A 27,776-nucleotide genomic window follows, 5' to 3' on the forward strand; every position below is an offset into this window, starting at 1 on the left:
TTACAATGGCACTACAATTTATTGTTCTAAAGTCAAAGAAGCCAGAGTGGCATATAATAACATTTAGGAAGATTATATGTCTTGACAATTCACCCAGTTTTCATCATTTTGGCACCAATATTAAACTGTTACGACTAAATGCAAAACTATTTCTTTTTCTTTCCTTTCTTTCCTTTTCTCCCTTTCTTTTTTGGAGCTTCTGGCCAATTAAAGCCTCGAAATTCCAAACAGTCCACAGCATTGTGAGAGATATAGTAAGCATTCAGCATGGCAGCAGGGCTGAGTATGTCCACTTCAGGTTTGGGCTCTTTACTCTTCTTTGTTTTCTTTGATTTCTTTCCCTTTGTTTTCTTTGAACTGGCAGACCCCTTCGATTTGGCACTTTTAGTTGGCTTAAAAAAAAGTAATTAATTTGTTAAACGTTTTGCAGTATTCTTACTTGTGAGATATAAAGTATATTATAGACAATGTATGAAAATGTACTGTAGTTAATTTTCAAGCAAATAGCCATATATAATGAACTAAGGGAACTCGGCTACATACAGTATACAGCACTGTGTTCCCACAGTGATATGGGGACTTCTGGCCCAATTCCCAGAACAAAATCAAGTCAATTCATCTTTATCAATGAATACAAGTCTTCTGAATTGCTGAGGTAGAGAGGCAGGCAGATGTCACAATCGCACCTCAGCCATTCAAAGGAAGCCTTGTATTCTTCAATAAAATAAAAAGCTTTTCGTGAATGGCAGAGGAGTGCGCAGCCAGACTTTATTGGGTTCTAGAAACGGGACAGGAAGTGCCCGTACAGCTGCTGGAACACAGGGCTATATATTATATGTAGCTGATAAATACAGTTTATAGAGTGCTGACACATGTATTAGTAAAGCAAATAGTTGGTTTGGACCTGCTTGGCCCAAACAAGCTATTTAACGTGACCGCAAAGCTAGAGTTACTTTAAAGTGGATGTAAACCCTCACATATACCCAGTGAAGTGAACAGCCTCAGATGATACACAGATATAGTTTTACATGTGTATCTGCTGTGTTAAGATTTATATATTGTTAAGAAAGTGCACGTTCTGTTAGAATTTTTTCTTCCTGCTCCAGCAGGGGGAGGGGAGTCTTGCCATACATTGTGAAACAGCTGATTGGAAGAAAGGCACACACCCCCCTCCACATAGGCAGAGACTTGCAGAGCTGTGCTGTGAATTGACCAGCTGTCTGCTAATCTATTTATAGCACCCACCCTGACAAAAAATTCAGCCTGGTTTTATCACATGTGTCAGAGAACTTGTCAGAGGTTATGCTGATAACAGAATAATGGAGCAGGAAAAAGCCATAGGTATTAGGGCTTTGGAGAGAGATAACAAAACACTGTAGATATGTGCCCAGCTCAAATTTCATGATTCAGGTTTACATCCACTTTAAAGCAAAACCTAAAGAGGAAGTAAACTTCCCTTGATTGTATGTACCTATAGGTAAGCCTATAAAAATGCTTACCTATAGGCAGGGGCGTTGCCAGGTCTACAAAAGATCTGGGGCTAGAGCCCATAGCAGCTTGGTAAAGAAAGTCATACACTTGGGTGGGTATACACATGTATATACAGTAATATACGTGTGTGTGTGTATATATCCCCAGAGAGCCCCCACTCATCAGGGTCCCCAGAGAGCCCCCCCTTACATCAGGGTCCCCAGAGAGCCCCTCCCCTTACATCAGGGTCCCCAGAGAGCCTCCCCCTTGCTTCAGAGTCCCCAGTGAGCCCCCCACTTACATCAGGGTTTCCATAGAGCTCCCCTTACATTAGGGTCCCCAGAAAGCCTCCCCCTTATATCCGGGTCACCAGAGAGCCTCCCCCTTAAAACTGGGGTCCCCAGAGAGCCCCCCACTTAGATTAGGGTCCCCAGAGAGCCCCCCTCCCCTTGGGGACCCCTGCAGAGACTCTGGGCTATGGGTCCCAGATTCAGGACTATAGCCCCAAAAGCCACCCCCTAGCGACACCACTGCCTATAGGTACTGTAAATATCTCCTAAACTTGCACCGTTTAGGAGATATTTACTGTATACGCTACTGATGATGCATTGACACTTGCACTCTGAAAGAATGAAGGAATGGCCACCCATGTTGTTTCTTTAAAGCCATGACTGGCGGCTCCCGAGCGCAGTGTACTTCCTCTTTAAAGCAAAATATATATATATTTTTTCATTTTGGATAGAGTAAGGGACGATTATAACCCTGTTAGGTTTTTTTTTTTTTTCTTTTTGCCATCTGTGGCCCATTCGGGAGAATCCCCTTGACTTTCTGTTCCATAGTCCTTGCATCAGTCTTGAGGATATTAGAGGACCTTAGACCACTAAAGCATAGGGATGATGGGGCTGGGGAAAACGGTCTAGCAGTGCAGAAGAGACTGCAGGAGTGGAGGATCAGGTGAGTAAGGACTAAAATTTACTGGCATTCGGCTTGAAATTCCAGACTCCCACTATGATTTGTCTTCAACCTGGAGCTAAATGAAGGCTTTAACAATACTTCCTAAAGCATGCTGAGAGTTTGCTGTACACACTATTCACATTCAGGCTAATGAGCAAGGTTTAAGGCTAGTTGCACACAGGCATAAGATTTTTTTTATGTTTATCTTCTTGCCGATCACATAACTTAGTTATACGGCGGTGGAGCAGCTCTCCTGCGCTGGATCACATAGCTAGTAGGTGACTTACGGGTAGAGCACATGAAGCGATCAGTGGGTGCCGGCCAATAGATGTCCACCGGCACCCACTGATCGGCAAGGAGAGACCTAGAATGGAGCTCTGCCTATGTAAATAAGGCAGAGCTCCGTTCTACAGGGGGGAAAGTGATGAATTTTGTGCCCTGGCAAAGCAGGGAATAAAATCAATCATGTCCCTTATTAAAAACAGCACACATAGTACACAAAAACGCTGGTTAGGCACACATTTAACCCTTTTATTACCGTAGATGTTTAACCCCTTCCCAGCCAGTGTCATTAGTACATATATTATATTATATATAATATATTATATATATATATTATATTATATCAGTACATATTTTTAGCACTGATCACTGTATTAGGTCCTTTTCACACTTGTGCGACTTGGGACTGCAAGATCACATGACAAGTCGTACCCCATGATTTCCAATGGGTACCGTTCATATCTGCACGACTTCAAAGTAATCCCTGCGCTACTTTGGTCTGACTTTGATGCAACTTGAGGTCCTCAAGTCACGTCAAAGTCATGTGACTTTCAGGTTGCACAAGTGTGAAAGGGGCCTAAGTGTCACTGGTTCCCACAAAGTGTCAATTAGTGTCCGCCGCAATATTACAGTCCTGCTATAAGTTGCTGTTTGACATTACTAGTATAAAAAAAAATCCAGTATACAGTGCTTTGCGAAAGTATTCGGCCCCCTTGAACTTTTCAACCTTTTGCCACATTTCAGGCTTCAAACATAAAGATATCAAATTTAAATTTTTTGTAAAGAATCACCAACAAGTGGGACACAATTGTGAAGTGTAACGAAATCTATTGGATATTTTAAACTTTTTTAGCAAATAAAAAAACTGAAAAGTGGTGCGTGCAAAATTATTCGGCCCCTTTACTTTCAGTGCAGCAAACTCACTCCAGAAGTTCAGCGAGGATCTCTGAATGATCCAATGTTGTCCTAAATGACTGATGGTGATAAATAGAATCCTACATGCCCCTGTCGAAGACATATGTGTCGAAACGCGTCGGGCTAGCTGTTGGCACCCCACATTGCTTTTACTTTTACTTTTACCTTATTGCTTTGTGATCACCAAGTCATCTGTTACCCTTTTGACTTTTAATAAATTATCATTTTTTATCGCCTGACCCGCACCATGTGGAGCTTTTTCTTTCTTTTTCCTTTTTTGGTCCAAACCCTTTAAACATCTTCCCCCTCATTTTGGGGTATTCGGAGTATCGGAGTGCAGTGGGCTATATCCGAGTTGGATTTCCTAACCATTCTGAAGTTCCATCGGTGAGATTCATCATTGGACATACGGTCTCTTGGAGTTTCCCCACCAGGCTGACGAACCTCCTCCGATCCACCCCTTGGTCCCAGATTGTTACCTCAAGCCTTATTGACTCAACCGTCATATGACTGTGTGAGTCCAACAGATCTGGTAAGAAGTATCCATCTATTCTTTCCTAATGTTTCCAGACAAGCTGTTGTATATGGACATATCCGTTTAATGGGATTTGCCTCGCATTTTGATACGGTCTGATCACCATTGTGCCGGCCCTTCCACGGAAGCTTACACCCATTACTTGGACTTTATTTTGCTAATCTACACATCTATATGATCTTTGTTATATGATCATTCTTTCAACATATGTTCACTTTAGAAGCGCTACACTATTTTTTATTTCGATAAATAGAATCCACCTGTGTGTAATCAAGTCTGTATAAATGCACCTGCTCTGTGATAGTCTCAGGGTTCTGTTGAAAGCGCAGAGAGCATCATGAAGACCAAGGAACACACCAGGCAGGTCCGTAATACTGTTGTGGTGAAGTTTAAAGACAGATTTAGATACAAAAAGATTTCCCAAGCTTTAAACATCCCAAGGAGCACCAAGCGATCATTTTGAAATGGAAGGAGTATCAGACCACTGCAAATCTACCAAGACCTGGCCGTCCCTATAAACTTTCAGCTCAGACAAGGAGAAGACTGATCAGAGATGCAGCCAAGAGGCCCATAATCACTCTGGATGAACTGCAGAGAACTACAGCTGAGGTGGGAGAGTCTGTCCATAGAACAACAATCAGTCGTACACTGCACAAATCTGGCCTTTATGGAAGAGTGGCAAGAAGAAAGCCATTTCTCAAAGATATCCATGAAAAGTCTTGTCTAAAGTTTACCACAAGCCACCTGGGAGACACACCAAACATGTGGAAGAAGGTGCTCTGGTCAGATGAAACCAAAATCAAACTTTTTGCCCACAATGCAAAACGATATGTTTGGCGTAAAAGCAACACAGCTCATCACCCTCAACACACCATCTCCACTGTCAAACATGGTGGTGGCAGCATCATGGTTTGGGTCTGCTTTTCTTCAGCAGGGACAGGGAAGATGGTTAAAATTGAGGGGAAGATGGATGCAGCCAAATACAGGACTATTCTGGATGAAAACCTGTTGGAGTCTGCAAAAGACCTGAAACTGGGATGGATGTTTATCTTCCAACAAGACAATGATCCCAAACATACAGCAAAATCTACAAAGGAATGGTTCACAAATAAACGTATCCAGGTGTTAGAATGGCCAAGTCAAAGTCCAGACCTGAATCCAATCGAGAATCTGTGGAAAGAGCTGAAAACTGCTGTTCACAAACGCTCTCCATCCAACCTCACTGAGCTCAAGCTGTTTTGCAAGGAAGAATGGGCAAGAATTTCAGTCTCTCGATGTGCAAAACTGATAGAGACATACCCCAAGCGACTTGCAGCTGTAATCGCAGCAAAAGGTGGCTCTACAAAGTATTAACGCAAGGGGGCCGAATAATTTTGCTGGCCCCACTTTTCATTTTTTTATTAGTTAAAAAAGTTTCAAAATCCAATAGATTTCGTTCCACTTCACAATTGTGTCCCACTTGTTGGTGATTCTTCAGAAAAAAATAAAAATGTTATATCTTTGTTTGAAGCCTGAAATGTGGCAAAAGGTTGAAAAGTTCAAGGGGGCCGAATACTTTCGCAAGGCACTGTATATCCCATAGTTTGTAGACTCTATATAACTTTTGCTCAAACCAATCAATATACGCTTATTGGGATTTTTTTACCAAATTTTTTTTTAGCAGAATACATATTGGCCTAAATTTATGAAGACATTTGACTTTTATGGGGTATGTTTTATAGCAGAAAGTAAAAAACAAATATATATATATATATATATATATATATTTCAAAATTCTTGCTCTTTTGTTTTTTTATAGCGCAAAAAAAAAGAAAAACTCCAGTGGTGATCAAATACCACCAAAAGAAAGCTCTATTTGTAGGAAAAAATTACATCAATTTAATTTGGGAACAGTTTGACCGTGCAATTGTCAGTTAAAGTAACAGTGCTGTATCACAAAAAAAGTCCTGGTGATAAACAAAAAGATTCTAAGTGTAAAATTTCATTAAGACCTTGTGTAAATGACCATAAAGTCCCATAAGCATATGCAAGCATAAAACTCTTTGCAATATACGCATATATACATGCATAAACCTATAAGAGGCCAAAGGCTTTAACAATTCTGCACAGAGCTTTCAGAAAGCTTTGCAAATACTTGCAAACACTTGCTGTACACAATGTCTTGTTCAAGGTAAAGATCATGTGAACAGGAAATAATGCTGGCGCGCAGCATGTGAGGAGTGAAAGGACAGAGCTCCATCTGCGGGCTTTTGATCCTTACCTGATCCTGTGATAGCAGTGCCCAATTTTGGAGCTGAGCTGCTAGGGTTTGCTGGGACCTCCCGGGAACTTCTGAGGATGGTCAAATACTAGCTCGCTTTGCCTGGGGCTCTGAAAATGGCACTGGTGACCAGGAGGATGAGGAATGGCAGCTGCTCCAGGGACCTGTGAAGAGTCCACAGCCAGCGTCTACTCCACCGGACCAGGTGAGTCCCAGACCCCAGAGGGATTATGTCCAGAGGAGAGGGAGATTGCTAGACAGATTGAATGACCGATTAGTCAGAGGTGGCAGGGGGGTGGAGGAGGAAGATGAACCATCCCTTACACAGAAAATGGCTACCATACAGGGATGTCAGAACAAACTTATTGATCATTTTGGGGAACTTAAGATGGAGTTCTCATTCTTGAAGCATGACATGCAGAAACTCAAGGAAAAGGCTCAGGCTGCAGACCATCGCGTTGACTCCCTGGAAGATACGGTCAGGCCTCTGGATACTGCTGCGCAGGTGACTAAGAAAACCCTTTCTGGACACACTTTAAAGATGGCTGACATGAAAGATCGCATGAGAAGGAATAACATACAGCTGGTCGGTTTCCCTGAGGGAGTGGAATATTATAGGCAAGCAACAAGTACTATGTGGGTTTATTGCATCTCAATCAGGTTGCTGAGCTGCCAGGAAAACAGAGCAAACATGGTTGTGAATCTCAAGCAGAATGTTAACCAGGGTGTCAAAAAAAAGAGAAAAGAAAAAAAAACATATATATATCCAGGGAAGAGGAAATAAAACAGCAGACATTTTCCATTCCACCTTTTTCCGGTCTACCAATTCCTCATAGATTGTTAGGGGGGACGACAAGAAGTTCCACCCCGGGCATCCAGCCATTCTGAAGCTTCACTGGAAGTAGTGAAAAAATAGACTTTCCCATTATCCACAATGCGCAGTTTAGCAGGATATAACACTGTAGATCAAGTTCAGATCCCTAAGACACTTCTTTAGCCATTAAACTCCAGCTCCGGGCCAGTCCTAGCTCCCTTCAGAATATTCTCCCGGTCACGGAAGTGTAATACCTTTGCTATCATAGATCGGGGAGGTGGTCCCTTTGGCGGAGCTTGGCCTGGGACTCAATAGCAAACATTTTGGAGAAAGTATCAGGAGCCATGTGCTCTCCAAAAATTCTTCCGGGTGTAGCCTGCAGACTGTTCTCTATTCTCTATATGCAAAAGTTTTGTTGTTTTATTTTTTGACTGAGACACTGCTCTTGGACTGAACTTGAGGACTGGTACTTCATGGTGCTGGGTCCTGTGTGGCTACATTATGTGGCACATCCGTTACCACTTTTGATACACAGTTATGGGAGCAAAGTGCCTGGCATGTTGGGGCTAGGTGGGGGGATTGGGGAAGTTTTCATTGTTGGGGAAAATTTAATTATCTCTGGCTGGGATTATCTATATCAGTGTGTGTGCAACAAGTCCTTTACAGTTATGCCGCTACTGTGCTCTTTATGTGTGGGAGGGGAACACGGGGGCCCTGATCTTTTGGTTCCCCACATGCCAAGGGGAAGAATATCTGCTCTATGATCACTTGCAATGGAGATGTGTCTTATGCCGCGTACTCACGACCGTTTTTTCTGTCAGAATAAACTCTGACGGTCTTTCCGACGGGGTTCCGTTGAAACGGACTTGCCTACACACGATCACACCAAAGTCCATTCATTTCTAACGCAATGATGTACGATGGGACTAGAAAAAGGTAGTTCAGTAGCCAATAGTTGCTCTTGCGTCATTTTTGGTCAGTCGGGATAGCATACAGACGAATGGTTTTCCCGAATTGATTCCATCGGAAAGATTTAAAACATGTTCTATTTCTAGGTCCGTCAGAATTTTAGAAAAAAAAAATCAGATGAAGCCCACACATGATCGGAATATCCGATGAAATGGTTCTGTCTGACATTTTCTGCCAGAAAGTCCGACCGTGTGTACACGGCATTAGGATTGCGGTCTGGAATGTCAGAGGCCTTCATTCCAAATTCAAACGCTCCCTGATTTTTGACTATATAAAAAAGTATAAACCGCATTTAATCCTACTGTACGAGATTCATTTACAGGGTTCCAGGGTTCTCTCTCTAAAAATGGCCCATATTGCTGGAGCTTACCATGCCAGTATTCTTCATATGCTAGGGGGGTTTCTACACTGGTCACAAAAGCTATACCCATCTCCAGACATGCAGTCAGTTAGGACTGATGTTATAGGGAGATGTCATACTGGTGGTGCAGGTGCTGAACGGGTACCTGACATTTGTGAATCTATATTTGCCCTCTCCTTTTTCACAATGCCATCTGGATGACATGCTATGGGCCACGTATGAGATAGCAGAAGGGAAGATCTTCATTTCCGGGGATTTTAATGCAGTGCTGGACTCAGCCATAGACTGGCTGGGTGCCTTATCTGGTGCACCTCCCCCCTGGCGGGATGGCTGGCGCTTTCACCATCCTGATACTAAGGAGTACTCCTGTTATTCTGAAACGCACAAGACGCTCTCCAGAATAGACACTATCCTGGCTGTGGCAGAAGGTATGGTGCTGGTCCTACCTAAAGCCCTGTCTGACCATTCTCCCATGTTGCTGGAACTCAATCTGGGGCCAAAACCGTCACTGGCGGATGGAAGCTAGTTGGCTCCAAGAGGAATACTTAACGATTAATTGTAATGAGGCTATTAATCTCTTCTGGGCTGAAAATGGAAATACTGGGTCTCATCTTCTCCAATGGGAAGCCTTTAAAGCCACTCTGAGGGGGGTGTTCATTGCGAAGGTGAGCAGGTTCAAAAAACAGTTGGCCTTTACAGTGCAGGATAGGGAGACAGGAATGTCGCTAGCAGAAGTAGAATATGTTAAGGGACCCACTAGAGAGAGACTGCTGACACTACAGGACAGAACCAGGGAATGCCGTGCTGTTTTGACTAACCGAACCACAAAACTTAGACTCGCAGAGAGGAGGCGCATCTTTGAGTTTGGGGACAAGAATAGCAGGCTCCTGGCATATCTGGCAAGGCCAGAATATGTCCTGGAGTATATTAAATGCCTTTATGACAGGCAGGGGTCTGAGATATGTGACTCGGCTGACATTACAAGAATCTTTGCTCAATTCTAAAAGCAACTTCATGGGTCATGTGCTGCTGCGGGGGGAGAGGTATTGGAGACCTACCTAGCTGATATTGACCTGCCTATGTTGACAAATGAAGACAGTGCTGCTTTTAGAAGCAGATATCACTGTAGAGGAAGTGGAGAGGGGGATATTTCTTCCTCTGAAGTCTCCAGGTCTTGATGGTCTCCCCTCGGAGTGGTCCCGCACTTTTAGGCATAATCTAGCGCCTCGCCTGTTGCGAGTGTTTAATACGACTAGGTCGGATGATAGATTGCCATCCTCTTATGAGGGAAGCGTTGGCCTTTCTGATCCCTAAGGCTGGGTTCACAATGCTGCGATGCGGGAACGCTGCAAATCCACTGTGGGTTCCTGCATTGCATGCCTCCCGGCAGCAGTTCACACTGCCCTATGTGAACTGCTGGGAGTGTCAGTGAAAAGTTAATGACACCCCCAGATCAGTTCGCATATCGCAGTGCGATCTGCAAACTCGGACAGGAATCGGATCGCATGGTGTGAACACCCATGCGATCCGATTCTGCTGTGGACCAAAAAAAGGGTCCTGTGCGAGTTTGGGCCAGATGCGATGCGAACTCGCATCGCACAGAGATCGGATGTGATTTGCACTGCAATGCGATGCGAATCACATCCGATCTCATCACCGCAGCAGTGTGAACCCAGCCTAAAGGGGGAAAGGATCCTCGGGAGTGTGACTCCTATCGTCCTATCTCGCTGTTGATACCAAAATTCTGGCTAAAATTATTGCAGGGAGGCTACAAACAGTTATCCTAAAATTGGTGGATGCGGATCAAACCAGATTTATCCAGGGGAGATGTGCATAGATAAATATTAGAAAACTGTTTGTGAACCTCCAAACTGTACATGACAATTCTGGGACAAGAGTAGTAGCCTCTTTAGATACAAAATAGGCTTTTGACTCAGTAGAGTGGGCATACTTGTTTCTCCTATTAGAATCCTATGGCTTTGGACCTGTCTTTATCTCCTGGGTGTGGCTGCTGTACACAGATCCGCTGGTCAGATTACGGGTTAATGGTATTATATCAGATCCCTTTCCTATATCCAGGGGAACTAGGCAGGGATGCATGCTGTCGCTCCTCCATTTTGCCCTGCCAGCAAAGCTGAGAACTTCTACTAATATGTCTGGTCTGCGAATTGGGAAGTTTGAATAACTAGTGACTCTATATGCAGATGACATGCTTTTGTATCTGCAGGATCCAGGACCCTCGCTTTCGGGGCTTTCAGGCTGATTCAGGAATTTGCAGATTACTCTGGATTACGAATTAATTGGACAAAATCGTCCCTTTTTCCCATAGATGATGCAGTAGTGCTTCCATCTGAGTTTACTTCTTTAAAATATTTAGGGGTTGTGGTACAGCTCCCTATTTCACGGTCTCTGGAGATTAATCTGTCACCGACTATCGGGGCCTTTAGAGAGAAGGTACAGAAATGGCAGAATTTGCCAATCACATTGAAGGGGCGAATAAATTTGCTTAACCCCTTAACAACCAGGCCATAGCCGAATGACGGCTACAGGGCGGTTCACCTGGGAGAGCGTACATTGACGTCCTCCCAGAATCGCGATCCTGGGGCATGCACACGGGAGCATCCGTGACTGCCGGGTCACATCACAGTAAATGGCTGCTGACAATGGCCGACTACCACGTGTTCGCGCCATCACATCTAAACAAACCGGCGTGATATTTGGTTCCTCTCTCCCCTCTCCGTCCAGTGTGAGTGGAGAGGGGAGAGATTTAATGCAGCAGCGCTGTGGGCTGGATGTGTAGTGCCCACAGCGCTGCTCTGTTACAATTGAAGCACTCATCCCTTCCATCCATCCATCCATGCTCAGCCATACCTCTATTACTCAGCCATCCATACTCGGCCATCCCTCCATCCATACTCAGCCATCCCTCCATCCATACATGGCCATCACTCCATCCATACTCGGCCATCAATACTCATCCATCCCTCCATCCATACTCATCCATCCTGCCATCCATGCTCAGCCATCCCTCTGTCATACTTATCCACCCATCCATGCTCAGCCATCCATACTCAGCAATACTCATCCATCCATGCTCAGCCATCCCATCCACCCCCAGCCATACTCAGCCTTACCCAGCCATGTCCAGCTGTACTCAGCCATGCTCAGCCGAACTCAGCCGTACTCAGCCTCTGTATGTAGCTAGGCTGTGGAAAGGTCTCACACATGTGGTATTGCTGTACTCAGGAGGAGTAGGAGAATCTATTTTGAGGTGTAATTTCTGGTATGTACATGCTATGTGTTAGAAATATTGTATAAATGGACAACTTTGTGTTAAAAAAAAAAATGCGTCTTCATTTTCTTTCCACGTTTTCCAAAAATTTGTAGAAAAAATTGACATGTTCAAAAGACTCATTATGCCTCATAGATTATACGTTGGGGTGTTTTCTTTCCAAAATTGGGTAATTTTTGGGGTGTTTACATTGTCCTGGTGCCCCAGGGCCTTTTTTTGAAGTTTAAACTTTTTTATTTTATTTACTTTATATTCAAGTTTACAAATATTGCCACAAAGTAATCACATACATTAATTCCCCTTACAAACAAATCCCCCCATCCCATCCTCCCTCCCCCTGTCAACCCTCTCCCCCTCCCATTCCCTCCGCCAATAATATTCCGTTCACAATTTATACAAAAGAAAATTTTAAATAACATCAAACTTAAACAAATTACTCATTCCCTTCTCCCATCCCCCTCCCCACCTCTCATTCATACCCACCTTCATCCATCACTCTCGTAACTTACTCACCCTTTACACACCCCACTCTCCCCATATTTTAACAAACTTCCCATAATTACCTCTTTTCCTATATATGTATTCCTCCTTTTTTATGTTATCTTTCACCCTTTCCATCCATTCCTTTACTGTAGGCGCTTCCCTCTTCTGCCATTTACACGCAATTAATTTCCTCCCCTGAAAAAGACATCTAATGACTGCTGTATGGATATCCCTTCTTACCTCCTCTTCTTCTATCAATCCCATTATACATATTTTAGCTTCTACTTCTAGTGATAACCCAAACACTTTATTAATTTCCCCTATTATTCCTACCCAATATCTATGTAATCTTGGGCATCGCCAAATCATATGTATTAAATCTCCTCTTCGGTCCCCACATCTTTGGCATTCTGCATCCTGTCTACACCCAAATCTATACAATTTAAGAGGAGTGTAATATACCCTATGGATTAGATACATTTGAGATATGCTATTTGATGGGGATAAAGAAACTTTCGCCCCCAATGCCAGAACCTTTTCCCACTGTTCTACCGATATTGGGCCCACCTCTCTTTCCCATTTTGCTTTTTTTTCCTCCTCTATTACCCCTTCTTGTTCTATTCCCTTTAGGTACCTATAGATCTCTGAAATACCTCCTTTCAATATATTATGACTTATAATTCTCCTGAGTGCAGGCATTTTACTCCATTCCAACTTCCTGTTTCTGAATTGTGCCTCTAGCGCATGTTTAATTTGTATATAATTAAGGAGGTAATAAGCCGGTAACCCATATTCATCCCTTAGTTCCTGAAATGTTTTCAGTCTCCCGTCCTTGTATAATTGTACTAAGAAATGTATGTCGCTCCGATCCCATTCTACTAATCTCCCCATTTTCTTAATTTCCCCTAGATTTTTATTTTCCCATATTGGTGAGAATTCTGTATATCCTCTATACCCCAATATTACTTTTACCTCCTCCCAACACTTTACCATCAGTTGGACTGTGGGGCAGTTGGTCCTAAATGAGTCAGCTTCCACGGCTTCCACGGCTTCCACGACCGTATTATGTGGAGTATCCCTCCCCAGGGGTCCAGCCCCGCTTCCTGTCACTGCCACCAGGTTACCTCCCCTCATATACTGTAATTGGGCAGCCAGAAAGTAGTATCTCATATTAGGTAGTGCCATCCCACCCATTTCCCTTGGTCTCTGTAGTACTTGTAAGCTAATTCTTGCCACATTGTTCTTCCATATCACCTCTCTAAACAAACTTTCCATTTTTTTAAACCAGTATTTTGGAATCCAAACCGGTGAGTTTTGTATAACATATAATATTTGAGGCATCCACACCATCTTAATTAAGTTGCACCTACCAGCTACTGACAAGGGGAGGTTCTTCCATATTCTAATTTTGCGTTTTAATTTTGACATAAGTGGGACTAAGTTCCCTGCTATATACTGCCTTGGGTCTGCCGTCATATTCACTCCCAAGTACTTCATTTGTTTAACTATTTCTATTTGGGATATCTGTACTGGCAGTGGAATATCGAGGGGATCCACTGGTAGGAGGGCAGATTTTTCCCAGTTAATTTCAAGTCCGGAGAAATACCCAAATTCTTTTATCAGGGTCATTGCCGCCACTAATGAAGGCCCCGTGTCCGCTAATAACAGCAATACATCGTCTGCATACAAGGCAACCTTTTCCTCCTCATTCCCTCTTTTAAACCCCCGAATATCCTTCGCCTCTCTCAAGGCTATTGCCAGAGGCTCCATCGAGAGGGCGAAAAGCAGGGGCGACAAAGGGCACCCCTGTCTTGTCCCCCTCTCCAAACGGAACTCCTCTGAACATTCCCCATTTATTCTCACTTTCGCCCTAGGGCCTGTATACAGTACTCTTATCCATTGCATAAATCTCGGGCCAAATTGAAATTCCGCCAACACCCTCATTAAATAATGCCACTCCACGCTATCGAAGGCTTTTTTTGCATCTAAGGACATGACTGCTCTATTCCCTTTATTTTCTGAAGGAATCTGAATGTTTAAATAAGTGCGTCTCACATTCATATTTGTGGACCGCCCTGGGATAAACCCGGTTTGGTCCTGGTGTATTAGTTTTGATATTATGTTTTTTACCCTTGTTGCTAGTACTTTTGCCAAAATTTTAACATCTGAACACAATAACGATATAGGTCTATATGATGCGGTCTCCAATTGGTTTTTCCCTTCCTTTGCTAGGACCACCACTGTGGCCTCCATCATTGATTGCGGCAGCTGTCCCGCTTCAAAAGCGCCATTGAACACCTGTAGGAGAGCCGGTAAAAGTATCTCCCCAAATTTTTTATAAATCTCTATCGGCAGTCCATCCGGACCTGGTGCTTTCTGATTTATCATTTCTGCTGTTACTTTTTGCAGCTCCTCCAGGGTCAATGGTGCTTCCAAACCCTCCCTATCTTCCTCCGACAGCCTGGGTAATGTTATTTTCCCAAAAAATTCCTGCATCTCCCCCTCTACTTCAGCGTTTGAAACTTTATATAATTCCTCATAATATTTTCTAAACTCTTCCACTATTTCAGGTGTTGACTTCCTCATACCTCCCTCCCTGTCCGATATCGCCGGTATTATTGGGGACGAGCTATTTGATTTAGCAATCATTGACAATACCCTCCCCACTTGTTCCCCTTCGCAAAAGGACTGCCTCTGAAACTGCCTTTTTCTCTCTTCTTTCTCCCATATAAGTCTTTTATATTCTACCTGATTTTTCTCCCATTCCTTGGAACTTTCTTCTGAGGGGGCCCTTATATACCTCTCTTCTGACCTCCTTATCCTTTCTTTTACTTCTGTTTCCTTTGCAGCCCCATTTTTCTTAATCTGCGATATCTTTTTTATTAGTTCCCCCCTTAAGAAGGCTTTCAAGGTATCCCACATTATTCCCAGGGACGTAGATCCCACATTTATGCTCAAAAATTCTTTTAAGTTTCCTTTTACCTCTTCCATGTTATCCATTAGTTCCAACCAAAATGGGTTTATCTTCCATTCCCTTCTACTACATCCTCTCCCTATTGTCATTAAAAACATTACCGGTGAATGATCCGAAATTCCCCTTGGCTCGTACTCCACTTTCTCCACCATCCCCAGCGCCTCTTCATTACACAGCACCATATCGATCCTGGACAAGGTGGAGTACGTCTTAGAGTGACAAGAATACTGTTTTTTTAAGGGGTTCCACTTTCTCCATATATCCACAAAACCCGTTTCTTCACAGAATTGAAATAACAGCCCATTAGGACCCTCCCTACTACCGCCCTTCTGTGGGAACCTATCTATTTTTTGATCCATTATCATATTGAAGTCCCCTGCTATTATGACTGGGATTCCGGGCTTATCCTTTATAAACTTCAGCAGTTCATGTAATATTTCTGCATTAAATGGTGGTGGGATATACACAGTTGCAATCACACATACTCTATCTTCTATACCACAAAGAAGGAACACATATCTCCCTTTAACATCTACGATGCTCTGCCTGCAAGTTAGACCCGACCCAGGATCTATTAAGACACTCACTCCCCTTGAGTAGGAAGTGTATGTAGAGTGATATTGTATCCTATATTTTCTGTGTCTTAGCACACTGATTGTATCACGGTCCAGGTGGGTCTCCTGTAAACAGAGCATCCCATAATTACCCATATTCCCCATGGAAAATAACGCACGTCTCTTCAACTGTTCCTTCACCCCCCGTATATTCCAAGAACAAATTTTAACCTCTTTAGTGAAATTCCCTACCTTACTACTTACTCCCATATTTGAGACCTAAATCACAATATCGTACTTTTTATTCTCCATTCTACGTGCTTTCTCTGTGTTTTCACACGTGCTCTCCCCCTTGCTTAATTCTTTTTTCCCAGTGCTTCAAGATTTTAATCCCACACATATTTTGTATCTCATATTTACCATATTTCTTATACACATTTTACACACATTTTATATAAATTGAGCAATATTATTTCCTTGTGCCTCTCTTAATTTCATTTTCTTGTGCCCTTTTACCTGACCAACATATTCAATACAATTTCACCCATCAACTCTGTACTTAAATAGATATATTTTTTTCCTTGTGCAATTACTAATCCTTTACCATGCCTACCTATACCCTTTCGTATCCTTTCAACCTCCTTTCTCTCACTATCATTCATCCATTCATGCTCCCCATCCCTTTTTTCCCTCCCCTCCCCAACCCTCCCATGCCCCACTTGGGGCCCTTCTAAGGGGCTTCCAACATGACCGTTTTTACTTCCCAGGGTGATATATCCTCCCCACCTGCTCACCCTATCCACCCACTCCCATAACTCTTATTTCTATAACGAACAATAATCCAAATTACTGCCAAAAAAAAAAAAAAAAAAAGGGGGAAGGGGGGAAGGAGAGAGGGAAGGAGACAAACAGAGCAATATGGGGACGTTCCCTCTAAGTCCAGAAAAAAAGAAAAAATTGTCCATTTTCTTTCTGTTTTCATACTACAGCGTTTCCCTCTGTTGCAGCAGACATTTATTTTCCTCCAACCATGACTTAACTTCTTCTGGACTATTAAAAAATATGTTTTCCCCAAATGCTGATACCCTCAACTTTGCCGGATAAAGCAATGCATAGTTCACTTTAAGACTCTGCAATTTCTTTTTGCACTCTATGAACTTAGCTCTCTGTCCTTGCAACTCTGGGGAAAAATCCGGATACAATGAAATCTTTATCCCATTATATTCAAGGTTACGCAGTTCTCTTGCTCTTTGAAGGATAGCAACTTTATCTCTATAGGACAGCAATTGGATGATTATGGGTCTAGGATAACTTCTTCCTTCCACCATCCTAAACGGAATTCTATACGCCCTTTCAATTGCAAAAAATCTTGATAGCTTCTCACTCCCTACTTTATCCTTTATCCATATTTCCATGAATTCAGCAAGATTATTGCCTTCACTTTTCTCCGGGACACCTAAAACTCTGATATTTTTCCTGCGTATAATATTTTCCATATTATCCATTTTAGCCATACACAAATTTAACTGGCCCTTCATCATTTGCATCTCCTGTTTCAACGGGAGTACTTCATCCTCCACCTGGCTGACTCTCTCCTCCATATCTGATATACGGGCCGCAGTTTTCTGTACTTCATTTTTAAGATTTATCCCATCTTCTCTTATCTGCTTTAATTGGTCTGATACATCGTCCAATGATAATTTACATGTATTCACCGCAGAAAGAATTTCTTTTAGTGATGGTTCTTTACCTTTTGCCCAAATTTCTCCTTCTGTACTTATCTCAGTGTCCCATCCAGTCCCCCTCTCCAAGGAGAGATTACTCACGGACGCTTGTGTATCCGATATTCCACCCATTACACCCGTAGTGTCCGACCGGACTGCCACACATGTTACTTTGTTTAAACTTGTCGGCTCTATTTCGGTCGTCAAACCCTGGCTTTTCCTTCCGACCGTTTGCACGGCTGCAGTACTCTGCGGCCGCCCCTCTCCGACTTGCACGTTCTTTCTAGGTGTTTGGTTTGGGGTCTGATTAGGCGTATGGGCATATTGCTCCAGTATAGAAGCGGCGGCAGCAGCAGCAACGCCTGTCCGCCTGGTCGAGTGGCCAGCCTTATCTTTGGAACTACGTAGTGTTTGTGATCCATTATGTGTGGTCGCCTCCTCCACCCCCCGTTTCCTAGTCATACCTTCGGGTCTTACGTCTCTTCTACCGGGGGGGAGGTATCGCTCAATCCCTCCCTTCGCTTTGCGTCCCTCTCTCACAGGGTTTCTTACGTGGGGATCGATGTACCTCTATGGGAGAGCTTCCTATGGCGACCTCCACATATCTCCACTGTCGCGCCGTTCGAACAACCGAGTGTACCGTTGATCTCGCTTTCGTGGTGTCACGGCTTCACAGCGTCCCCTCGTTTTCGGCTCCACAGCGCTCGGCCTCTCCTTCCCTCCTCCTCCTCCACACTACCTTGGCAGCATTAGTCTCTGGAGCGAGCGGTAGGTCTGAGCCCGCTGCGACCTCTCACCCTGACATCCGGTCACGCCCGAGAAGAATGCATGAGTGACATATAATGAAAAAACACTGATTCGCCCCAGGGCCTTTAAAAGTGTAAGAGGTAATCAGGAAATTAGATGTATAATTTATGCTCCAGAATGCCTCAAGGTGCTTCCTGCATGTTGGGCCTCTGTATGTGGCCATGCTGTGTAAAAGTCTCACACATGTGGTTTCGTCATACTCGGAAGTAATAGCAGAATGTGTTTTGGGGTGTAATTTGTGGTATGCATATGCTGTGTATGAGAAATAACCTGATAATATGACAATTTTGTGAAAAAAAAGAAAAAAAAATCTTGATTTTGCAAAGAATTGTGGGAAAAAAAATGACAACCTCAAAAAACTGTCCATGCCTCTTACTAAACACCTTGGAATGTCTACTTTCCAAAAAGGGGTCATTTGGGGGGTATTTGTACTTTCCTGGCATGTTAGGATCTCAATGTCGTCAGTACTTCAGGTGTGATCAATTTTCAGAGATTGGCACCATAGCTTGTGGACTATAACTTTCACAAAGACCAAATAATATACACCAATTTGGGTTATTTTTACCAAAGAGACGTAGCAGTATAAATGTTGGCCAAAATTTATGAAGCAAAATTACTAATTTGCAAAATTTTACAGAATTTTCAGTCTTTTTTCTTTTATAGCGCAAACAATAAAAAACCCAGAGGTGATTACATACCACCAAAAGAAATCTGTAATTTTGTGAAAAAAAGGACAAACATTTCATATGGGTACAGTGTTGCATGATTGGGTAATTGTCATTCAAAATGTGAGAGAACCGAAAGCTGAAAATTGGTCTGGTTACGAAGGGGATTAAGTGCCCAGTGGGTAAGTGGTTAAGGCGATTTTTCTCCCTAAATTTCTCTATATCCTCTTGAACTCTCTGGTCTTTGTGACACTTGCATCACAATTGTCCCTTTGGGCCCAATTTGGACATTAATGGTTGTGTGTTGAGTTATTTTGAGGGGACAGCAAATTTACACCGTTTACAAGCTGTACACTCACTACTTTACATTGTAGAAAAGTGTAATTTCTTCAGTGTTGTAACATAAAAAGATATAAAATATTTACAAAAATGTTAGGGGTGTACTCACTTTTGTGAGATACTGTACATCAAGACAAAAAATAAGGCTTGCAGCATTGTGTCTTGTAGCCTATTCACAATACAGTGCTCCAGTTGGTGCACTGTGGTGCTTTTTATTTTAAATCACACCCCAGTGCACCTCCACAACAAATGTGCTGAACTAGCAAAAATGCAGCATGTTCTATTTTTGGTCCATTGCGGTGCTTTAAGCAGCCCATTCCATTGAATGGGCTGTCTTAACGCAATGCACACTAATGCGGTAAACACACTACAATGGACTTGACTGGTGTTAATGGGCACTAAAGCCTAGTATACATCACTATTTTTTTTTTCTTCGTTCAACCCAGCCGTCTGACAGCTCCGGTCGGAGCCGCTGTACTAACAATCCAATCTTAGTACAGAGATCTCCCCTGCTGTACTATTGTGTTCTGACAGGGGGGTGGCCCTCCAACCAGAACACTCTGGTCAGCGTTCTCAGCCATTGGCTGAGAGCGATCTTCGGAGCCAGTCGGCTGCTGGTTGACCAGCATGCTGGTCTGACAGAAGTCAGATCGGCTGCCACACATACAGGCTGAATAATCCTGCATGTGTAACAGCATGCTGATACTGTAATTAGCCACTGTAGTACTGGCTAATGGAGTTCTTACTACTAGTGGCAGTGAGACTCCTTTCACACTGGGGTGCTTTTCAGGCGTTTTAGCGCTAAAAATAGCGCCTGAAAAGCACCTCTCATGCCTGCCCAGTGTGAAAGCCCGAGTGCTTTCACACTGGGGCAGTGCGCTTGCAGCACAGGAAAAAAAGTCCTGCAAGCAGCATCTTTGGGGCTGTGCAGGAGTGGTGTATACACTGCTCCTAAAATGTCCTGTCCATTGAAAGGAATGGGCAGCGCTATCAAAGCGTCTGAAAAGCACTTCGGCATCGCCGCAACATGGAGGATTTTAACCCATTCTTCGGCCACTTGCTGGAGGTTAAAAGCGCCCTGCTCGTGGCTGAAAAGTGGCGCTTTACCGCAAAAGGACCCCCGCCCCAGTGTGAAAGTAGCCTATGGTTGAATTACAACGTAAAGCAATAACAACACATAAAGTCACTATATTGTATGTATTACCATGTTGAGCACTCTGAAGACACTGTGAGCAAAGTTTTACATTTCTATGATCCCACTTCCTGCAAAAAAATAAGAAAAATTATGTGCTAGTAAATGCATATATTGTAAACTGCAGATAAAGATGTTGATTTTATTTATTTTTTTCATAGACAGCCTGGCACAAAGATTAATTTATACAATGATTAAATGCTAAAAAGAATACAGAAAACCTGATTTAGCCCTGGTTCACACGGGTGCGGTTTTGAAATTGCGCTAATTCAGCACGATTCCAAAGCTGTATATCCGTGAGATTTGCAGTGTCGATTTCATTGCACTTTAATTTCATGAAATCGGTAGAAAGTAGTGCAGGAACGCTGTGCCATAAATCGCAGTGATGTGAATGGTTTCATTGCTGGCAATGGGGTGTGACTTGTCATGCAATTTGGAACTGTCAAATCACATAACAAGTCACCCCGGTGTGAATAGGGGCTTAAGTTTTTGCGTGGTTTGTCACTTTTTAAAGTGCATGTATGGATATTACCCAATTTGCCATCCTCCCCACACTAGACCATGCTCCAGTATTATTTTTTTTATTTTGCCTTGTTCCTGAGGCAAGAATCTGCCCTTATTACTCTCTGTGATTTCATTACCCGGCTTTGTAGAGGGTCAGCTGCTGAGATCAGTTCTCAGTTCCATAATGTGTACTCAGGTGTTTTGAAGCCATGTCAGCAACATTGTGGGTGATTTATGAAATCCGTGCGCCATCAGTAGAGGCGCACAGCGAGGTGCAACGCACATTTCTATATTTACAAAATTGTGCGCCGGTGACAGAGCGCAAATCCCTCATTTACTATAGCGATCTCTGTGCACGGGAGAGTGCAATCTGTGTGCCACTGTGGACATGGCGCATCTCCAATTCAATATTGACAGAAGATGGAGGTGCCAATATTATGGGGTGATGTGAGGAAGTTTAGTAACAAATATGCCAAAAATAGAATGAGTAACTTTTTCAGAGAAAGCCTGCTGTACCCTCAAGTACGTTTAGAACTGCGTGAGATCAATGTAAGCAGTGCACATGCACAAGCGGCTCTTGCGCTCGCTCACATGAGTTTCTACACTGCACGGCCAAAATCTTAGTAAATGTTAAGCAATGTACATGCAATTGTGTTGAACGGGCACACCTCTAAACTTGATTTTTTTTTTTTTTTTAATGCTGGTTCACCTTTATGTATTTCTTCAAGGAGATTTGCACACGGGTCATGTTAGCATGTTACGTTGCCAACATGTGACATGCACCTTGTTAAAATTATATATAAAGACTCTTGCTCTTCTAGCTCCTCCTAAAAGAGCATTTAACCTTTCCCCCTCTAATGCATATGATTCCCTTGGGCTAACTTTTGCTTTTAAAGGGGAACTCCACACTTCATTCTCCAATGCTCTTGTCTCCCCCCTCTAATCCATTGGATTTCCATGGGCTAGCTTTTGCTTTTAAAGGGGAACTCCACACTCCACTCCATTCTCAAAAGGCTATTCTGCCTTCAACAATCCAAACCACATCCTTTTTCAGCGCATACAACAGGGCCAGCTAGGAAAGGGACAAAAAGAGCAATTGCCCAACCCCCTCCTGAACCATACAAGGCCACATGCACTCAACATAGCTGACTGCCTTTGGGCATGTTGGGCTCAGCCCAATACCAATCACAAAGCACCTTGTGCCCACTAGTTTAAAGGAGCTTTCCATATTCCGTAAAGCCTCCTGTCTGCAGCCCCCCCCCCCTCTCACAACCCCAGCCTAAGGTTATGTGGAAGAAGCCCTTGACTCCCTGAATATGGGAACAAGATGGTTGACTTTTGGGGTGCCCAAGCCCCTCCTGCCCCCAAGCATCCACCCCCTCCCCTTCATGGGCTGGCTAGCTGTGTGTTTGGCTAGGGGTGTAGTGTAAGGAGCCAGCATTTCATCCATTTATTTTCCACAAACCAATCAATATACACGTATTGTATTTTTTTTTTACCAAAAATATGTAGAAGAATACATATTGGCCTAAACTGATGAATACATGTTTTTTTTTTATATATTTTTGGGGATATGTATTATAGCAAAAAGTAAAAAAAAATTTTTTGGTTAAAAATTGCCACTCTTTTTTTGTTCATAGCACAAAAAATAAAAACCACAGAGATGCAAAAGAAAGCTTTATTTGTGAGAAAAAAGGGACCGTGCAATTGTCAGTTAAAGCAACGCAGTGCAGTATGGTAAAAAATGGCCTGGTCCTCCACACCTCCGGCCTACTGTATAGGGAACTGATTGCCAGGTGGTTCTAATGTTCTGGGATGATGTCGTATGATGGCGGTGATCAACGGCAGGCTGTGTCCCCGGGACACGGCACATCTCCGATCTCAGTAAAGAGCCAATGATGTGGCTCTGTACCCATGTGATCAGCTGTTTGACGCGGGGCCCTTAATATCCATACCAGACCTGAAGGGCCTGGTAATTGAATTTGGGGGGACCCCACACTTTTTTTTTTATCAATGACTTTCAATGACTGTTCTCTGTATTACGGGGAGCCGACAACTCATTATAGCCGCCAGTGATTTTAAATTACTTTTTTTCCTGCAGAAATTACACTTTGTGCAGGGACAGTTCTAATCACGGGAAACATGCGCCCCTTCACAGGCATACTATACTATTCATAGCATACTAGCTCATTATGAATAACTTACCTGAGATGGAAGCCCCTGAAGCGACCCTCGTTGTCCTCCTCCGACGCCATCTATCCCGGAGTGATTTCTGGGTATCGCGGCGGCTCCGTGCTGTGACTGGCCGGAGCGGCGATGATGCCACTCCCGCGCATGCACACAGGAGCCGCCACTAACGGCATATTCGTCGTTAGCAGTGGCATGCTCAGCGCGCCTGCGTGATGCTGTCTACGGCGCATGCGCTGCAGACAGCGGTGCCTGTCTTTTGCAAATATCTCCTAAACCTATTTTTTGCACCTACAGGTAAGCCTTCATCTAGGCTTACCTGTAGGTAAAGGTGGTCTGTAAGGGTTTACAACCACTTTAATAACTGTGCTCTGGCTGAAAAAGTTAGAAAAGAAAAATCTCTATTTCAGAGCAGCAATTCTTTAGTTTCTTGTTTTCTGATATTCACCAAAGTATCAGCCTGTGGAATTTAGAGAATCATTTTTACAACAAATGGTTTCTTATCTTTCCAGAAATCTAGCAAATTTACATGATACATTTGTTGCTTTTCCTTTTCTGCCTTCTCCTAGGCAGACTCACTCCATCTCTTCTCTTGACAAACATTGTATGTTGTTGTATCCAGTCTGGGACTCCATAGTGTGTACTCACTCTATTGTGGATATTAAATACACATCAAGTATCTGTCTGAGATAACAACTGAGCAGTTGGTATTATAGATTCCAGAAGCAATACTGAAAATGATTTTCTTTGGGGAGATGTTCGAAGCTGGTACAAGTGATTACAAATAAACTGTTGTGTGTGCATATACTGAAGCACTACTTGCAATGTGCTCTATGTGATGTTTGCATATTATGATAAAGCTGCATTTGGGCTTATGTGCATTGTAGCTCCTACAGGCTTTTGAGCTTTTCTGAGCTCTCATTTTTATTCTGCCTAGAAACGCCTCTCCATGCTGGCCAATGTGTCCATGCACACTATTGCCCTGTACACACGGTCAGATTTACCAACGGAAAATGTTTTATGGGAGCCTTTTGTCGGAAATTCCGGCCGTGTGTGGGCTCCATCAGACAGTTTCCATCAGAATTTCCGTCGCACAAAATTTGAGATCTGGTTCTCAAATTTTCCGACAAAAAAATCAGTTGACGGAAATTCCGATCGTGTGTATACAATTCTGACGCACAAAGTTCCACTTATGCTCAAAAAAGCTCCATAAAATTGTGCAAAAGAGCACAAAAAAGCACAAACTTCTTCAAGCTTAAATAAAAGCTGAAATGCCTGTAAAAGCTTATTTTTCTTTCTTTCTTTTTTTTTTTTAAGCTGCATTCTGCACGAGCCCTTTGTGTCTAGATAGGTTCTGAGTTGTGGAAATAATACATTGTTGCAACCCAACACTGGAATACAGTATTTGTGAATATTACAATATGTGCGTCAAGGGATCCCTCTGGGTTGAACTCTTTATGCCTCGTACACACGATTGGAATTCTGGTCGGAAAAAGCTCTGATGGTTTTCCCGACGGAATTCTGATGGGATTTCGCTCAAGCTGTCTTGCATGCACGCGGTCACACCAAATTACATCCATCAAGAACGCGGCGATGTCCAACACGTACGACCGGACTAGAAAAAGGAAGTTAAATATCCAGTAGCCAATAGCTTCCATCTCGTAATTAAATCTGAGCATACGTGAGTTTCTGAGCGTCGGAATTGCATACACACGAATTTTCGGATAGGAACGTTTTCCGACTGAAAAATTGAGAACATGCTATCAATCTTTTGCTGGCCGAACTTTGGGGGTTACAGTGGTGGGACAGATGTGCAGGGGGGAACATTGGTGGGGCAGATGAGCAAGGGGGTACATTGGTGGGGAAGATGAGCAAGGGGGTACAGTGGTGGGCCAGATGTGCAGGAGGGACAGTGATCTGAGGTGTGGAGTTGCAGGAATTGGGGCTGATCTGAGGTGTGAGACTGCAGTTTTTTTATTTCTCTACTAAATTAGTTTACAGCATTTACTTTATAAAAAAATCATTTTTCGTGATTGAGAGTGTGAAGCATTTTGTTATAAATTCGTCATGCTCAATTTCTTTGAAAACATTTTTTGGCACACTGTACTCAAAAGGTTGCCTACCCCTATTGTAGGGGTTCCCAGTACAGTGTTTTTCTGTTTTCACTAAGGGAAAAAGGAGTAGTGGAGGTGATTGTGCCATTATCTGTATGAACAAAAGCAGAGAAACTATTCCGACAACAAAATCCGTCGGAAATTGGTGTTGCATACACATGGTTGGACAAAGTTGTCGGAAAATCCGATCGTTCGTAACGTGATGACGTTATTTCGTTATGGCGGGACTACGTTCCGGCTAGTAGCCAATAGCTTTGGTCTAGGAATGCGTGGCACTTTGTCCAAACGGAATTCTCTACAAACGATCGGACAAAGTCCGATCGGATCATGTTGTCGGAAAATTTTATAGCCCAGCTCTAAAACTTTGTTGGTCGGATATTCAGACAGAAACAGTCCGATGGAGCCCACACACAGTCAGATTATCCGACAACACGGTCCGATCGGACATTTTCCGTCGGAATGTCTGACAGTGTGTACAAGGGCTAAGGCAGGTTTTACACTGATACAATGCATTACATTGCATGTAATTTGCACAGGAAATGCACCGCAATGCGTTTCTGTGTGGTGCAATTTGAGCCCATCACTTTGTATGGCTCAAATCACACTTCCTCCACACAAAAAAGGTGTATGCACCTTTCTTTTTTTTTTTCGCACTGGAATCAGATCGCATGGGAGCAGGGGCGTAACTATAGGGGGTGCAGCAGTCACGACCACAACTGGGCCCTGTGCTGCAGGGGGCCCATGCAGCCTCCTCTACATATGGCCGGTAGCAGCATAGGCAGCTAGGGGTACCAGTGCACCATGCACATGGGTGGCTGGAGGTGGAGGGTGACTAGCAGAGCTCCATGCTCGACTATCGCACTGGCTGCTCTTTAGTTGTGCATTCCCCGCATGACCTTTGTCCTCGGCCGGCTCCTCAGAGTACCCCTCTCCTGCTCTATGCATTGCCGCTCAGTCCGATACTCAGCAATACTCTTCCATCCATCCATTCTCAGCCAGCCAGATTTAAAAAAAAAAACTACTGATGCCAGTGGTGGAACTACAGGACTCACAAAGGTCATACCTGTGACCACACCCTGGAGTTCCACCGCCGGGCTCGGAGGGAAGGACCCTGGCTGAGGTTCCGGGGGGCCCTTCATGGTTTCTTGCATCGGGGCCCTGAAGGTTCTAGTTACGCCACTGCATGGGAGGATTGTGCACAGAACAGGTAAGTATGACATGTTATTTAGTTAAAAAAATAAAAATAAATACATTTTTACAGACGCTTTAATCTATGAAAACCTTCATCCCAAAAGGAAGAATATAAACTGCTGCTGTAACTGCCTATAAGGCTCCATTTGGCATTTTGGGATCTCAGGCAAAATCACATGATTCTGCCCGCAATCTCAAATGGCACTACAATCGCAAAACACATTCTCGGGTGCCATGCATTTTTAATGACACCTAAATGCGATGTGTTTTGTTCTGCGATTATCCCGTGGCAAACTGCAGTGCGTGAAGCTTGTCGCCCAAAAGAAGTTCCTGCTCCTTTCTGGGCGGCAAGCTTCGCATGTTGCGGGTTGCCGCATGATAATCGCAACAAAACTGCAACACATTTAGGTGCTACTGAAAATGAATGGCACCTAAACATGCGTTTTGCGATTGCAGTGCGATTTAAGATCGCCAGTTCAGCCCTCCCCCCAGGCTGCCAGTGGTACTGGCCAAAGGTGTCTCTATTCTTCCTCTTTCAGAGTGGAGACACCTTAAGGGTAGTGTCCTAAGAAATGAAGATCCCTACAGCCAGCACATTGGCCTGCGATATAATACTTCATACCGCTTTAATGGAGAGAATTGAGATCTTCACCATTATTCATCATCATACATTACCATCATTATTCATCATCATTAATAATGATGATGATGATCACCCTCATCACACTCGTTATTCATCATCATTCATCGTAATTTCTCAATCATCATCGTTATTCATCATCATCATCACCCAGCAGTGTACAGAGCTCCCCTCGCTCATACAATGAATACATACACAGAGCCCCCGGTCACTGCTGGAGCCGTTCTCCTCGCTGCATGTCGTGTTGCTGAGGATACAATGTTGCAGTGGTTGCTATGGTGACGGCGGATGCCCCGCCTCCAGGAACTTGAGAACAAATCAGAAGAACCGATTAGATGATAAAAGTTGGGATGGATGTGGCTCCCCTGTAATAATCAGCTCTGTGAGCTTTGTGTATCAAGATAGAACAGGCCAGAGAATGCTTACAGCAGAAACCCTTATATTTCATATCTGCGGGTTTAATAATTATGGTTAGAGCTCCCCAGCACCGGGACACTCACATTCCAATCACAGAACATTAGACCTTCCTAATATGGCTGCCGGGAGCGGA

At 43.5% G+C, this 27,776-nt stretch overlaps 1 protein-coding gene across 2 annotated transcripts; it reads right to left on the reverse strand.

Annotated features, from left to right (window-relative positions):
• Nucleotides 1–27,736, reverse strand: SMKR1 (small lysine rich protein 1). Of its 2 annotated transcripts, none has more exons than XM_077471974.1 (3): nucleotides 27,422–27,736; nucleotides 20,603–20,661; nucleotides 1–392 (listed from the first exon to the last, which is right to left on the reverse strand). In XM_077471974.1, exons 2-3 carry the CDS (start codon nucleotides 20,603–20,605, stop codon nucleotides 147–149), a joined length of 249 nt encoding a protein of 82 aa, XP_077328100.1. In that variant the 5' UTR covers nucleotides 20,606–20,661; nucleotides 27,422–27,736; the 3' UTR covers nucleotides 1–146. The 2 variants fall into 2 exon arrangements, with proteins under 2 accessions (XP_077328100.1, XP_077328102.1); XM_077471976.1 differs by lacking the exon at nucleotides 27,422–27,736 and adding an exon at nucleotides 26,459–26,543.
• Nucleotides 27,737–27,776: the final 40 nt, after the last annotated feature.

This window comes from Lithobates pipiens, unplaced genomic scaffold (assembly GCF_037356315.1).
Source record: "Lithobates pipiens isolate NorthernLeopardFrog02 unplaced genomic scaffold, aLitPip1_a1.2 Scaffold_8, whole genome shotgun sequence".
Classification (NCBI taxonomy): Eukaryota; Metazoa; Chordata; class Amphibia; order Anura; family Ranidae; genus Lithobates; species Lithobates pipiens.